The 15,384-nt window shown below is 39.8% G+C and overlaps 1 protein-coding gene across 1 annotated transcript; it reads left to right on the top strand.

Moving 5' to 3' along the window:
* The first annotated feature begins 5,565 nt into the window (after positions 1-5,565).
* On the top strand, positions 5,566-12,476 carry VSX1 (visual system homeobox 1). The gene is made up of 5 exons (XM_044660763.1): positions 5,566-6,016; positions 8,980-9,058; positions 9,588-9,711; positions 10,702-10,882; positions 12,262-12,476. Exons 1-5 carry the CDS (start codon positions 5,566-5,568, stop codon positions 12,474-12,476), a joined length of 1,050 nt encoding a protein of 349 aa, XP_044516698.1.
* The last annotated feature ends 2,908 nt before the right edge of the window (positions 12,477-15,384 follow it).

Here is a 15,384-nt window from a genome sequence, read left to right as displayed (position 1 = left end):
TTCCAAGAAGAGAGTCACTCCAAGGAGGAAGCTGGCTTCAAAAAGAAGGTCAGCTCAAAGTAGGCCTCATTGGATAGCTGTTTTTCCCTTCCTGTCTTCTGAAGATAGTTTAATTCTGATTGAAGGTTAACAAGTTCTGGTTGAGCCAAGCACTGGAACAATATTTAGTTAGATAGGTTAGTGTCTTTTCTATCCTTTTGTATTTCTCTACTTTATAAATAAAAAGATTTATAGTTTTCATATATTTAGCCAAACCATTAATTTTTAGCATTTACAAATTGACATACAAAGAGTTACACATTTCAGCAAACATTTGATTCCTAATAATTGATAAACATTAGGAAGTATGTCTATAGTTGCCCATCTGCAGATACATTATGAGTTTTGATCTTGAAGTCAAAATCATTAACGAGCTCAGAGGAAGGCATGTCTCAACAAACTTTAACACAAATTCCACTTCTCTTGACTGTTAGAAAATGCCCCAATTTTCTCTCTTTCCCCCCTCCTCATTCCTGGTAGCAATGAGAAACTGAACAGGCAAAGATTCTTTGTTCAAATTGTGTTCTATGATTGTGCATTGTTTCTTTGAAGTTTAATAGTCACAGAGACCTGGGTTTGAATCTTGCTCCCTGTACTTAGGAGCACAAGATCATTTAACCTGTTAGATTCAGTCTCCTCATCTGCAGAATGGGGATGATAACATATACTTGTGGCACTTATTGACCAGAGTTGATAGGAGGCTCAGATGAGATTACATAGAGTTTTACAAACTATAAATTACTAAATAACGTCAGTGATTATTCTTGTTATACTCACTTCCTTTGGACTTCATACCATAGACCCTTTTTCCCCTCTTTCCACTTTCTATTCAGTTCTTTTCACTGTTTCTCCATACTCTTCCCTTTTCTTATCAAGACAATAACCTAATGATGAGAATTTCCAGGGCCTGGTTGGTTGACACCAAAGATCCTCTTCTCTTCCTCCTTGTCCTTTATGACTTCTCCCCATTCACTCTCTCTATACTCACGTGTCCCCAATCCATATCCCCACAATGGCAAGTAGCTAGAAAATCTGTCTTTGGGATTCCTTAGTTTTACCCTAATTAAAAAGTCATTGTCCCAGAATCCGAAAGATTTGGATGTATAGCAATGAGGTGTCTTTGATCCACTGTCATTTGGAAGATGGTCATATTTGTTGTATTTGGTCCATTGGGTAGAAGCAGAAAGACAGAGTGGAGTTTGCAGAGAGAAAACTTTAGGTTTGATGGAAGTAAACTGTTTTAACCATTAAAACTCTTCCCAAGTAAAATGAGATGCCCCCCAAAGCAAGTAGACCTTCCCTCACTGGCAGCCTTCAGGGCCTGAAAGTTGGATGATCACTTCTTGATGAGTGGAATTTTGTTCTCACACAAGGTAAGTCAACTTAATTCTGGGATCCTTTTGAAGTGATTCTGCATATGATTGGAGGTCTAGTGAGTGCCATGGGTTTAACTTTTAGCACCTGGTTGGCACAGAAGGTGTAAAGGGGTCCTGGGATTTGATTCAGGACACATGTCACTCCTATGGAAACTTAGAGGTTGGACTAGGTGGCCAGCCTTGAATGCTATCTTCAGGAACATTCGCTCAGAAAGCTCATTCTTGTCTGGGAGTCATGTCTGGGAGTGGGCCAGGACTAAGAAATTAGAGCGAAAAGCGGTTTTTAAAATGCCATATTCTTTAGGGGATTAATAATCAGTTGGCGTTGGAGAATGGGGTTGAAAATCTTCCCTGGAAAATAATGAGGGGAGAAACATTACTGATTAGTTTAATCCCAGATAATCCTATCTGATGAGCATAGATCAAGATATCCTTTAACAGATTTATTCCAAAATAAAATAAAACAAAATCAAATAAAAAGTGCACAGGGGCTCTTGGGACATCGAAGTGTATGTGTTGTGCTTCTGGGGAAGGATCGATCTCAGTTTCTGGGGGAAGGTGATGGATACGTGTGTGGAAACTGTGATCAAAGATAAAAATACCGCCTACCCCACTCCCCCTGTCTTCTTTCCCCTTCTCTGGGGTCCCCAGTGTGGATCTTCAATCCGCACACGTGGCCAGGAAGTAGCCCAGGCAACTATTTAGAATACATGGGGATTTAAACTCTTATTCCCATTCCCCTGTAGCAGGCTTTCTCCCCGTTTTCAGCTTTTATGTTTCCCTAAACTGATTACGAGCAATTATAAACGCTTTATCCCAAACTTTCCAAATGACTCCACCATATGCATAGTTAAAAGCTTCATCATCCCTGGCGGCAGCTGAGCCTCCGCGTAAACTGCTAAAATTAAGCTGATTCTGGGCGATGTCAAAAAATTAGGGTTTTAGCCGCTAGTATCAGGCCGGACGGGAAATTTGTTGGGGGTTGGTGGCCGGATTAGCACTTCCAATTTCTGTGAGAGATTTGCTCTTAGTTTAACAGTGAAAGTCTCCTCGGGCGGTCCTCTCACTTGGACTAGTCTCCAGCGCAACTTGGAAAGTGAATGTGGTCGGCTTTCTCTGCCGGGCTATATCAGGGCGCCCACTGGGAGAAGCGCTACGCTCTTGCCGGGTGGGAGCCGTGGGTGGGAAAAGAGAGGCCACTCTGAATACAGAATTTTCATTCATTCGCTCTCGGTGTCTGGGTCTCGTTCTTTGGGTCTGTTCCTCTCCTTCCCTCCCTCCCTCTCTGAGGGAGTGGCAGGGATGAGCTGCATCTGTGATAACCGACGTAAAACAAAAGCACAATGAGAACTCGAAGAGACCAGAGAAAGCACCTAATCCGGGGTCCAGAAACCAAGGGAGGGGACGTGCCTGGCTTAAAGTCACCCGACAAATTGGTTAGTGACCCGACTCCTGGTCCCCTGCCGGGCACCTACACCTCTAGACTTCTGCAGCCTCTTTGACGATCTAGATGCCCCAAAGGAAGGGTTCTGTTTCTGCAAGTAATATTTCTGGGGCATTTCTCGAAGTCCCTATCTGATCGCTCCTAAGCCTGATAAGGTTTAACATTCATTACCCAGAACTGGCGCGGGAGCATGCACGCCTGCCTGCTTAAACTCAAGCGCTGGGTCGCATCGCTCATCTGACAAGTTGCGGTTTTAAAAAATAATTTGGTCACAGTTCATCTGCTGACTAAAGTGACCCAAAATTTGGGTGCGAAAACTAAAATAATTAGGCTCCTGACATTCCCCTAAGAACCGAGGGCAGAGACTTGCCGGCACCCTTACACCTGAACACGGAAATGAAAAGCTCCTCAAAAGAAATTCCGGCCTCTCTTTCAGGCCAAACATAATCGTCAAAAGCCAACCCTAAACCCAAGCAATTCAAATTACAATTATCCCAAATGAAAGTTATTGTTTTTCTAATCCCAGGAACAGCTTGCAAAGGGAGATTTGGGTCTTTCTTTAATAATGTAAAGTTAATACGTAGTCCTCTTGTAATTATCTTTATCAGAAGGCCCTTGTTTAATCTGCATGTTTAGCAGAAAAGTACCAAAAAAAAAAAAAAAAAATAAAAAAAATAAAAAAAGGAGGTGGGGGTGGGTGGGAAGAGAGATCTACTTTAAAGTAGTCGATGTAAGCTGTTTGTAAATCGTTTGCATAAACAGATGAAGCAGGGAATTTCAATCCAGGTGCAAGAGCTGGGATCTGATGGACTGAATCAGACGAGAGTTCCTTCTGGACAAGGATAAGGTTACACAACACATTCTCTCCTCTCTTTGGTTGCAGACCTGAGGGTGAGAGTACCTACTAGGTGTTTCATGTTGGGGAAGTGAGATGTAGTGGAGAGTAGATAGGGTCTCAGTGAAATGAAATAGAGGAAATAAACTTGAACTTGCCCACATTTTCTTCGTTAAAATTCCATTCCTTTGTATTTGGTTCAGTTCATTTTTAGGCTTTGGGAGAGAGAGACGGACAGAGATACACCCAGAGAGAGAGACAGAGAGAGACAGAGACGGAGACAGAGATAGAGATGGAAAGACAGAGAGAAATACTTATGTGAGGAATGGCACGCTCTCCAGCAGGATTGAGGAGAAAAGGAGAGAAAGGATCAGGTTGTAATAAAGTCTAAATGCCCAATAGAAGTTTATTTCTTTTCCAGTCAAAAGGTAATACGAAATCACTGGAGTTTATTGAATAGGGGAATGGATAGTGGGTGACATGGTCAGAACGGAACTTTAGGGCCACGTTTTGGCAGCTTGTGTGGAGAGGTTGTTTTGGAGTGGGGAGAGATTTACGAAGACCAATTAGAAGACTGCAAATACTAGAGGAGAGAATGATGAAGTTTATTTGAAAATCTTGTTTTGTGGCACGTGTGCTTCTACCAACATGTGGTAATTTTATTTTTTTAGAAGTTTGAGGCTTTCGAATTTTTCTCTCTCCCCAAACCTCTACCCAGAGGCTTTCCGAAAGGTCAGTGAAAATGCGGGCACCATTGTGGTACTCTTCAAAAAAAAAAAAAAAAAAAAAGAGGCGAGAGTTGGAATTTCGCCTTAGGTAGCCAGTGCGGGTAGGGGCTGGGATAGTGTGAGACACTCATAGGTTCCCCATTTGTAACTTTAACCCTATCATACCCTACTTCCCCATTCGTTAGTTTCTCGGGTCTGGGGAAGAAAAGACCGCAAAGGATCCAGCTAACTGAAGTGAGACAAAATCTCAGTGTTGTAGAAAGCGGCAAGCCCCAGCTTCGCTTCGGGAGCGAGGACTTAAAGAGAGAAACCCACCCACCACCTCCTCCCCTTCGGGGAGACAGAGAGATGAACATCTCGGCGGAAACAGCTAGGGATATTTTGGGGGGTTTTTTTAGGTGGGGGGTAGGGGAGGGGAAGCAGAGAGAGAGAGCCTCGTAAATCTGGCTTTAACAGTTCCTGATTAGAAGAGCCTGACCAAAGGCTTGGCATTGAGGTCCTCTAAACCTCAAGAGGATTGATATTGAGGTGTTAGGAGAGATGGGAAGGTGTGTAGGTCCCAGGGAGAGGAGGGGGTGGATATCAAACTGTTTGTAGAACTGAGGAGGTTTGCTCTTTAGAAGAGGACAGATTAAGAGAAATCTTCACCTCTCTACCCCCACTTCCTGCCCGTACGCCTGAAGTGTGTGTTGGAGGAGGGGCGAGATTGGCCAGGGCATATTGAAGGGACCAGAAAAGAGATGACAGCTGTGCAGAGGGACATGCAAGGGGAAGGAGGAGGAAAGTAAGGAAAAAGTGATCCTGAGAAAGGGGGATGGGACTTTCAAAAGGGAGGTAGTATCTGTGAGCTGAGGGGGGAAGCAGCTGGGAGTTGAGCTGGGGAAGGGAAGGTGCATTATCAGATTGTAGGGAAATTGGGAGTAATTAATCTTCTGGAATTGAAAGCACGGGACGCCCCTAAGGCGACAGGACCCTTCCCCGAGCTGATTGGAGCCCAAGCGCCTTCCCCACCCACTGCCCTGCTTCACTGGCCCCAGGACCCAGATAAAAAGCTCTGGACAGACTTTGCTCTTCTTTCATCTATATACCGGTTCCCGTAGAAGCCTCCCAAAACAGACAAGCCCCAGAGGGAAGGGCGAAGCCATGACTGGCCGAGATGCGAGTTCCGATGGCAAAACCAAGGGCAAGGCATTGGTGCCCATTGGCCCAGGGCATGAGAAGGCTTCCTTCAGTCTACGAACCAAAGGCTTCGCCATCAATGACTTGCTGGGTTTGGAGGCAGAGTTGCAGCCTCCCAGTGGTCCCGGGGCTGGTTCTGGATGCCAGGCCCCCTCTGGGGCTGGGTTGGGACCAGGTCCTGGGACTGGAGCTGGAGTCGGGGGGACCTCTCTGCCTGGGGGCTCCTTGCCCTTAGGTCTGGGCTTCTTTTGTGGCTTTGCAGCTCAGCAGCCCCCGGCTGGCGGGACCCCCTGTCTACTACTTACCGACATCCCCTTCCTGCAGCCCCGGGGACCGGACCCCCATCACCAACATCACGAGCATCGTCACCAGAGATACCTGCTGGGCTCTGAGAAGCCCAAGGAAAGCGTTTCGGGTAACTTGTGCATGCCTCCCCCGAGACCATTCATTTTCTCTTGGCTTCTTCCAGCTTAGGGTCTAAAGGGTTAAAGAAAAACAAATCAAACTTGTCCACAACAGTTTCTATTATTGCCTCCCACCTCTTTACTTTCCTCACTTTGAGATGAAAGATTCATCTTCCCTAGTTCTAGTTCTAGTTCTAGTTTTTTTTTTTTTTTTTTTTTTTTGGGCAAATTTCCCTGTTTCTCTTTTCTCCAGATGTAAGGAAAGGGTACCGTATCTTGTAGGAAAGGGAAAATGACCGTTGTTGTTGCAGCCGATGGAACTCTGGATTTGTAGTCAGAGGACCAATGTGCTGAACCTGGTTGCGTTCTTTACGTGACCTTGGGCTAGTCAACCTCCATTAAGAGAAAAAGAAGCTTGGATCTAAACCAGAGAGACTCTATTTAATTTCTGCAGCCGCTGCTCTCTCCCTCCTTAGGCTCTGCTTTTCCTCCTCGAGTTTCGCCAGTGATCCTGCCTCGTACATTCTTTTCTCTCAACCTTGCCTAGAAGTTTAACTTGTTTCTCCCTCTAGGACTAAAGTCCCTCCGGGAGTCTCATATGCATTCTTGAACTTTCCCTCTCCACTCCCCTAGAAGTTTGAGATCAAGCCCCAGCAGAGAAACGCATGTTAGCTGTTTCTCATTTTAGCTTCAGTCTCGGAGTCCAGAAATCCTCAATTTAGGCCAGCACAGAACTCTGATGCTTGCGAGGCTGGGTCCCCCAACTAGGATATAAGACATGAAGAAGCTCATGCTATTCAAAGTTAGGGAAGTGAGTGGGGATGTGGGCTGGGCAACTTGGGACTACCAGGGTAGGGAGATATTCTCCCTCTCCCCTTTTCTGACTGTCTTCTGCTCAAAACTACCACCTCCTTTCAAAGTCCTGACTTTTGAGAGCCAAGAAGAGGAAGAAGCCCTGACATTCCTTATACTCTTGCTATTAATACAGCTATTTGCTTAATTACACTGGTACTTCTGATAAATCCCTTAGTTTCATTGAGGATTCCTTCTTCTTACAATTGGCAGCCCTTCCATTACAATCATTCCCTAATACTTTGAGATCATTCTTCTAGTCTATGATAGCAGATCAGCCTTGGAATTAGGAAGAACCAAGTTCAAGTTCTGCCCCTGGCACATATTAGCTGCTTTAAGGGAGGGGCAAGTCATCCAAGTAACCCTTCTATGCCTAAGTGAGCTATCTGAATGCTTAGAGTGTAGCCGCTTTGAATTAGTGGAGGAGTTTTTTACACTCATGAATTTATATGTCCCAAAGGAATTTTAAAAATAACAATGGTGGCCATGATAGGATTTTGTCTTTACTTACTTCCTGGTCCATTTTTCCTTTGATATCTTTCCCTAGTCTATCTATTTCATCCCTTACTGTTCTTGATCTCCCTTCAATCTTGAACTTTCTTTCATCCTACTGGAGCTTTTAAGAGAGTCTGAAAGCTCAATTTATAAGACCTCGGGATCTCCCCAGGACAGACATACAGTGGAATATTTCTTTTTGTAGATCTTTCTATATGTAAGGTTTATCTGCTAAGATGATAGAAAATTTCACTGACCTTACTGTTTTCTCACTTAGATAAAAGAAGCCTGGAATAAAAATTCATGCCTAGCTGGGTATAGGGTGGGAATTGAGAAAACTTTTTCTTCATAGGATTTAGAGCTAGAAGGGAACATCTAGTTTTAGCCTTTTATTTTATAGTTGAGGAACCTGAAGTCTAAAGAGGGAAGATGATGCAGAACAAGGATTTGAGCTCAGGTTCTCTGATGCCCTTGATGGAATTCCACAAGCAAAGGTGAAGTGGCCACTTGGGTATCATGTAATTGGGGTTCTTTCCCAAGCCCAGGTTAGTTTCAATAGCCTTCAAGGTCCTTTTTACCCTTTTTACCTTTTTTTACCCTACCATACTAGGTTTTCTGACTCTGAATCCAGTGTCCTTTCTACTATCATATTGTCTGGTTGCCTTTGCTTTCTTTCCTTGCTCACTTTCAAGTTGATATTTAGATAACAGGGCTGTAGGGCAGCTAGGTGGCACAGTGGATAACTCTGAAGACCTGATTTCCTTGGTTACTTACTTTCTGTGTATCCCTGAGCAAGTCACTTCACTGCTTCCTGACTTGGCTTTAAATCTGCAAAATGGGTATAATAATAACACATATTCAATAGAGCTTTTGAATGAAATAAGGTTATAAAAATGAGGTATTTATAAAGTGCTTTACAAATTATAAAGAACTATATGAAAACTATTGTTATTATCAAATCATGCCCTTGTGGGGAATGCTACAGAAAAAAAAATTTTTTTTCAACAAGTAGTACTGCTATTCCAGGATTAGAGGCAATTCATACCCAGAGAAACATACCTACATACCGTTGGGAGATAGAAGGAGAAAGTCAGGGGCAAGAAAAGAGCAGTGCTACAGTGATGGGGACTCTAGGCATGGGGCCAGTAAAGGGATCAGGATCCTGCCATTCATGCTGGATAGTGGATCAATCCCAGGTGTGAGGTATGGGGGACTAAGATCTCAGGATGAAGTGTTTCCATCCATGTTCTTGTCCTGAGGCCACTCAATAATGGGCCAACCCTAGTTATTACTTCTCATAGAACAAGCTGAATTTTTATTGCTTTAGAATGATCCAGGATAGCGAAACTAGCTCAACCTTCCACTTTCCTTGGGAGAACTGTCTGGAACCTGGGGCCTTCTATCGACACATATTCTGTGTCTCTAAATAGCTATCTATGTCTCTACACTATATAAAGATATAAAAACCTGTAGATAGATATGTGTAAATGATATATTACATTTACCCAATTCTTTTGCCCAGTTAATAATCTAAATATACACAAATAAAAATGTATACATGGCAATCTGGACAATAATCTCCAATTTAAAACATAATGTATTTTCTATTTTCTCCAAATGGTAATAGATGAAGACAGTCTATCTGAAGACAAAAATGAACTGAAGACATCCACATCCCATATTAAGAGGAAAAAGCGGCGGCATAGGTATAATTTAATACTAGATACTATTCTCTTTTTCTTTATTAAATGGCCTCTTGGAGTTCTTCCTATTGTAGTTACTCCTAGTCATAGCCAGAGTCTGGGTTGAGTGTAAATAGTTCACAGTTTACAAATGGCAAGGGCACAGGAATTATTTTGAAAAGAAAACAACTCATAGGAGGACGATAGGAATGATATCTGCTTCAGAAGACATGAACCATCTTTTATGATATTTTTAGGAGAAAGTCTCAAGGGGATGATTTTTTTGGTTATCTTACTCAAGATCTCTGGAATAATTGAATGGAAGTCATGGAAGAAAACTTAAGAATGAGACCTCTAGAATTTTAAAGAAATCTTGTCCAACTCAAGAAAAGATTTCGGCAGGAGTGGATGGGGACCAATGGATGGGAGGATGAATTACTTGCTTTTTAATGGAAGTTGGGGAATAGGTAAGGTGTGAAGGAGAAAAGAATAGAACAAGGGTAGAAGAACTAAGCTTTCTCATACCTACATACCCATATTGTGTTCCCTATAGGACAGTTTTCACTGCTCATCAGCTGGAAGAATTGGAAAAGGCTTTCAATGAGGCACATTATCCAGATGTGTATGCCAGGGAAATGTTAGCTCTAAAAACTGAACTTCCAGAAGACAGAATACAGGTATTTGAGTTTATGCTCTCCCTTTTCAGATAAAATACACCAATGACTCCTTAAATTCATACACAAACAGAACTCGTATTAGCTTTCTAACATGTTCTAAATATAGATACAAACACACATAGGTATAGTTTAATGCCAGATACTGATCTTTTTTCCTTTATAAATGACATCTCAGAGTTCTTACTATTGTAATTCTTCAAGTTTGAACCAAGTTGAGGTTGCCTTTATTTGATCAATGGAGTGCTCATTCCAGTGCTTGTAATTATTGCTTTCTGTGAGATGCTCCTTTGGAATTCTTAATTAAAAATTAAAAAAAGAATACTTTTTAATGTGTAATATTAGCAACAGTCAAATTATATAGGACTTCTACAATTCCTTTCCCAAGAAAATCTTCCACACCAAGAACAATAAAACCAAAGCTAAACAAAACTGAAAAAAATGTGATTAAAAAAATGTTAACATACTGGAAAAAACATATTTTATGTTAACTTTTTTCTTTTTTGCTGAGGATGTACACAAATTCTGGGGAATTAAAGATTTGCACTCACTTCAGACAGACTTATTATTTTGAAAATGAACTCTATATATCTCTTCTAAAAAGTGTTTTAGTTATTTAATCTACTTTCATTAAATATATATATATATATATCTCCCTTTCCTTTTGCCTGAGAATAGATACTAAGTATTGGTTTCAAGTCAGAAGAGCAGTAAGGGCTAGGCAAAGAGGACTAAATGACTGGGGTCCCACAATGAGAAAGCATCTGAGTCCAGATTTGGACTGAGGAGTTTCTATCTCCAGGTCTGGCTCTCAATCCACAGAGCCACCTAACTGCTCCATCCACTTTAACTAAAATGGGATTCTCTATAGCCCCACTTCAAGAAGAACTCCACATCCATCTAAAATGACTGTCAATTCATTTTCATGAATTTTCATCCTCTTTTGTCTCCTTCCTGGAATGCTTTATTTGTTTCTTTCCAATTCCAAACTAGGTCTGGTTTCAAAATAGAAGAGCCAAGTGGAGGAAGAGAGAAAAATGTTGGGGAAGGAGCAGTGTCATGGCAGAGTATGGTCTCTATGGTGCCATGGTGAGACATTCGATACCACTCCCTGAATCAATCATCAACTCTGCCAAGAGTGGGCTAGTAGGTTCCTGTGCTCCATGGTTACTTGGTAAGAAAGAATTTGTTACACATAGAATAGCTGATGTTACTGAAACAAAAAATTTAGGTAGGATCTACAAGAGAAAAATTATGTGTGAGTGCCTAACATAGTGCCCTGCAAATTACCTGCATTTATAAAATGCCAGGTAGATTGAGAATGAAGAATGAAGGAATATACTGAATTTAATCAAAGTTTCTTGTTAATAAGATAATGCTGGTCTGAAAATTCTAGAACTAGAAGCCATTTTAGAGAACACCTAATCCAATTCACTTATTTTATAGGTAAAGAGTTAGTCAAGAGATAGAATAATTTATCTAAGGTATTGCAATATACCCGCTATATCTTTAAAAATGTTTAATTATAAGGATTTCTTTTGTCTTGAATAATTTTTATTTCTTCTCTTTAATTGTATAGAAATTCTTGATGCTAATTTGTGTTGCAAATTTAATGATTTATTTTTCAGACCTAAAAATAAGAGCCTTATATTTTATATGATAGATGAAAGTAAATTGAATGTATTTCACCAAATCATTTTAAGTGCACTAAAGCTTACTATTTAAAGGAGTTTTATGGCAAAGCATCTTGGAAAGTGAATAATCATCTCTTGTCTTTGGGAAATTCTAGATCTTCTCATTGTGCATGTTTGGTGATTATGTACATCATAAATCAATGAGTGCACTAAATTAATATAAAATGGTAAACAAATACTTTATGAATTACTTAAAACATCTTCTTGTATAGTCAGGACATATCTAGTCCAGTATCAATGATGACTTTAGAAAAATCATGTAACCCTTTAAGGTTTCTTCACCTTAAAAAACAAAACAAAACAAAAAAAGAGGGGCTTGGATGAAATGATGTCTCAGGTTTTTTTTCAGCTTTAAAACATCTAGGGAGTCTGAATTTTCATTACTTTTTGAACTTCAAATATCTCTCAATGAAATGTAAAGGATCCCCTGGGAAGGCTAACATTTTTTGCTTTATCAAACATTTTTTTAGTAATCACCTTAGCAGGAACGAAAGCCCTGGGGGCAGAGAAATAAAATAAGGATCTTGAACCAAGGAAATGGGAGATGAAAGAGTACCTGGGAATAAATCTCTGATGGTAGAATTTCAGATTTTGGAGGAACTATTTTTTAGAGGCAGAGAAGCCATCCTAATACCCCCTAAATTATGCCAGATAGTCAATCATCTTCTAGTAAAGCCAGTTCTGATAATAAGGCTTGCTCCTGCCTTATGAAGTAGTACCATTTTATTGATTGAAAAAAAGTATTATGATGTTGGTGAAAATGATAACATTACTGACTTTTAAAATATTTGGGCCTCAGTTTCTTATACGGGATGATTTTTAAGACCCTTCCTAGTTCTAAGACTATTCTTTTTCTAAGGGATGCACAAAAAATCCATGGATGTGACAAGGAAACCAGGAGGTGAAGGAAAGGTATCAGAAGATTGGGGTTATGACCACCCAGAAGAAGACTTGAAATCAAATCGAGAAGAGTCCCAGCAGAGCTCTGAAAAAGTCAACCTCATGGATAGCTCAGAAGATACTGCTATTGATCTTTCCAGGACAGCGAGACAGGAGAAAAAGAAAGCACACTGAGGGGCTTGGGCCCCAGGATCATGTTAGTAAAGGTCCTTGCACCAGTAAGAAAGGCAATGGACAATGGAAATGAAGAATGAGGGAGCCTCAAGTGGAAAATATCTTCCAGTGGGCTTTCCTGAGGCATATGTGCATATCTAGCATTAGAATTCTTCAAATGATAAAACTTGCCCACGATGAAGTGTTTTGACTTGTACTCGTTTCTATTTATGGAGTCAGGATCAGTTAGGACAATAAGCTTCAAAGCTGCTGTTTTATAAGGACAAATGAGTAATTTAGAAAAACTTCTATTTACTTTTAGAATGGAAAGAGTTCAGGAAAAGCACTTGAGTTGATTAAAATGGAGGAAGATTTTGATCGATCCTTAAAGAACTAGTGTATGCCAGGAAGTTTGGTCCGAAATACCCATTCTGTATCTTTAAAGAAGCATAGGCGGTTAAATGAAGACAAAATTAACCCAGCCTCATGAACTACAGGATACTTTCTTCATTTCACTATGAACGTGGCTTTGAACCACATTTTTATTTTCTTGCTGATATACAATAATCTTCTAAACTTCCGAATGGGATTTGACATAACGGAATTCAGACATTTACAAGTTTGTATAAATAAAGCCATATCCTCCACCTCCTTTGTCTCCTGAAAGTAGACTATGTTGTGAAATGGCATAGGAAAGAAATATTTAAAAATGATTCAATATCTGTAAAGCAGTGTTATAAAATCAGACCTATTCTTGGTCTTTTTATATTTATGTTTAAAAGCACTTTAGTTATTTGGATCTTCTGAATGTTTCCTTTTCCTGTATTTTGTTTGTCATTTATTTATTATGTAAACATAAATAAATGTTTTGTGTAATTTTGCTTTTTAATGCAGATATTCAAGTGGATTGAATATGTTTATCTGTGTCTCCATGCTGCCTTATTCAATGAAGAAGGCTGTGTGTCTATAATTTACATGAAGTGGTAGAAGAGAGGACACTGAATCTAGAATCAAGGGACCTGGGTTTGAATCCTGGCTTTGCTACATGAGTGACATTGGGTAGATCACTTAAATCCCTCTGAGATGATTTCCTCATTTGCAAAATGAAAGCACTAGACTAGATGACTTTTATATTCCCTTCCAGCTCAAAATCTATAATCCTATGATCTCTGCCTATTGAAATCCTCCCTATTTTTGGTTATTTAAAAATGATTTTAAATTATTAAAATTAAATTATTTAACTTATTAAAAACTCATTCAATCATAACTTTTAATTATAATTATATAATTAACACATAATTAACTAATTATAAAATATTATTAAAATTAGTTATTTTTAAATTGACTAAATTGCCTTTTATAACATTTCCCTGGCATATCTTATATGCCACCCCTATAAAGCTTCCTCTGATTATCTGAGCTAGAATCAACATCTCCATCTCTGAATTCCTTATAGTAGTTTGTATGTCACTCACAGCATCTTTTACTGGAATTAATTCTGGAATCTGGTAATAGCTAGTATTTCTATAGAGGTTTTAGGTATATAAAAAGCTTTTCTGTGAGGTGGGGGAAGGGGAAAGGGAACAAACAGAGTGATCTAGTTACTATTCTGTGCCAAAGACTGTGCTGTGTTTTTTAAAAAACAAATATCTCATTTGATCCTCACAACGACTTATGAAATAAGTCCTCTTGTTATCCCCATTTTACAGCTGAGGAAACTGAGGTAAACAGAAGTTAACCAACTTACCCTGGGTCACATAGCTAGTAGGTATCTGAGGCTGGATTTGAAGTCAGGTCTTTGTGACACGAGGTCCAGCACTCTAGCCATTGGGCTACCAGCTAGCTGCCTTAGGCAAAATGTTATTTCAATTTTACAGATAAGAATTAGTGAAAATATTGCCTGTGGTCTCATAGCTGAGTAATAGATTTGAACCAGATTTCTCTTCCATATGTCCCATTTCCTTTTTTAGATTGTAAGCACTTTTATAATCAAAGGTAGTGACTTGTATATTTTTTAATCCATCATGATATCTATCACTGTGCCTGGTATGCAGCAGGTGTTTAGTAAATAAATATGTGTTAATTAAATCGACTGAATGGATCTCAGGAGAAATCTCTCTTTAGTATGACTTGGGAGGATGGAGAATTTTCTGGGAGGAATAGGGATAACCTCTCCCTTTCCAGTTTGTTCCTTGTCTCCATTTATTTTGAAAGGAAGAATCACAGCTGGTGTCTATTTGTAGGGCATGGGTCTCACTCATCCTTAGGGCATCCTAAGGTGGTTGGATGAGGACTTATCCAGCCCTGTGGTTGGAGAATTGGGCTCATTCTGTTTGCGCCATCTTGTTTTGGATAGAAGAATCCTACAGTTGATTTTAACTTTAAACATTTTAATTTGGTAAAAGTTTCATCTTTGAAACAACGTGATGTTTCTCAGAGTAACACTTCCTAAATCACTAAGATCTCATAGACAAGGTATGGGAAACTTAAGATTGAGGGCTAGTTCTTTCATTTTAGGATTGAGGAAACTGAAGTCCAGAGAAATTAAGTATTTTGCCTGAGGTCACTCACACAGGTCATCTATCTAAAAATATGAAGTGCTTACTATATGTAGGGTACTGGGAATACAAATATAAAGAATGATGCAACTCTTCCTAATGATAAATTTATATTCTAATGGAAGAGACAATTTTATGTAAGAATTTAACATTTAGCACCAATAATTAGCAACGTTGAGATTCAAACATGGCTTTCAAATTCAAAGCTCTTTCTACCAGCTAAGGCCTTTTTGCAATCCCCTTCAAACAAACTCAACTGGGATTCTTTTTTGATGGTGTCCTTCAAAGCTCTTTTCTGCTGCCACCTCTTCTTTCCCTAATCCTCCAAGCTGAAAATGTTTTTTCTTTTCAAATATTTTTGGAGTACTTTG

The sequence above is a fragment of the Gracilinanus agilis genome, chromosome 2, assembly GCF_016433145.1.
Source record: "Gracilinanus agilis isolate LMUSP501 chromosome 2, AgileGrace, whole genome shotgun sequence".
NCBI classification, from domain to species: domain Eukaryota; kingdom Metazoa; phylum Chordata; class Mammalia; order Didelphimorphia; family Didelphidae; genus Gracilinanus; species Gracilinanus agilis.
The sequence above is the reverse complement of the archived record's forward strand: the minus strand, read 5'-3'. Positions and strand labels throughout refer to the sequence as shown.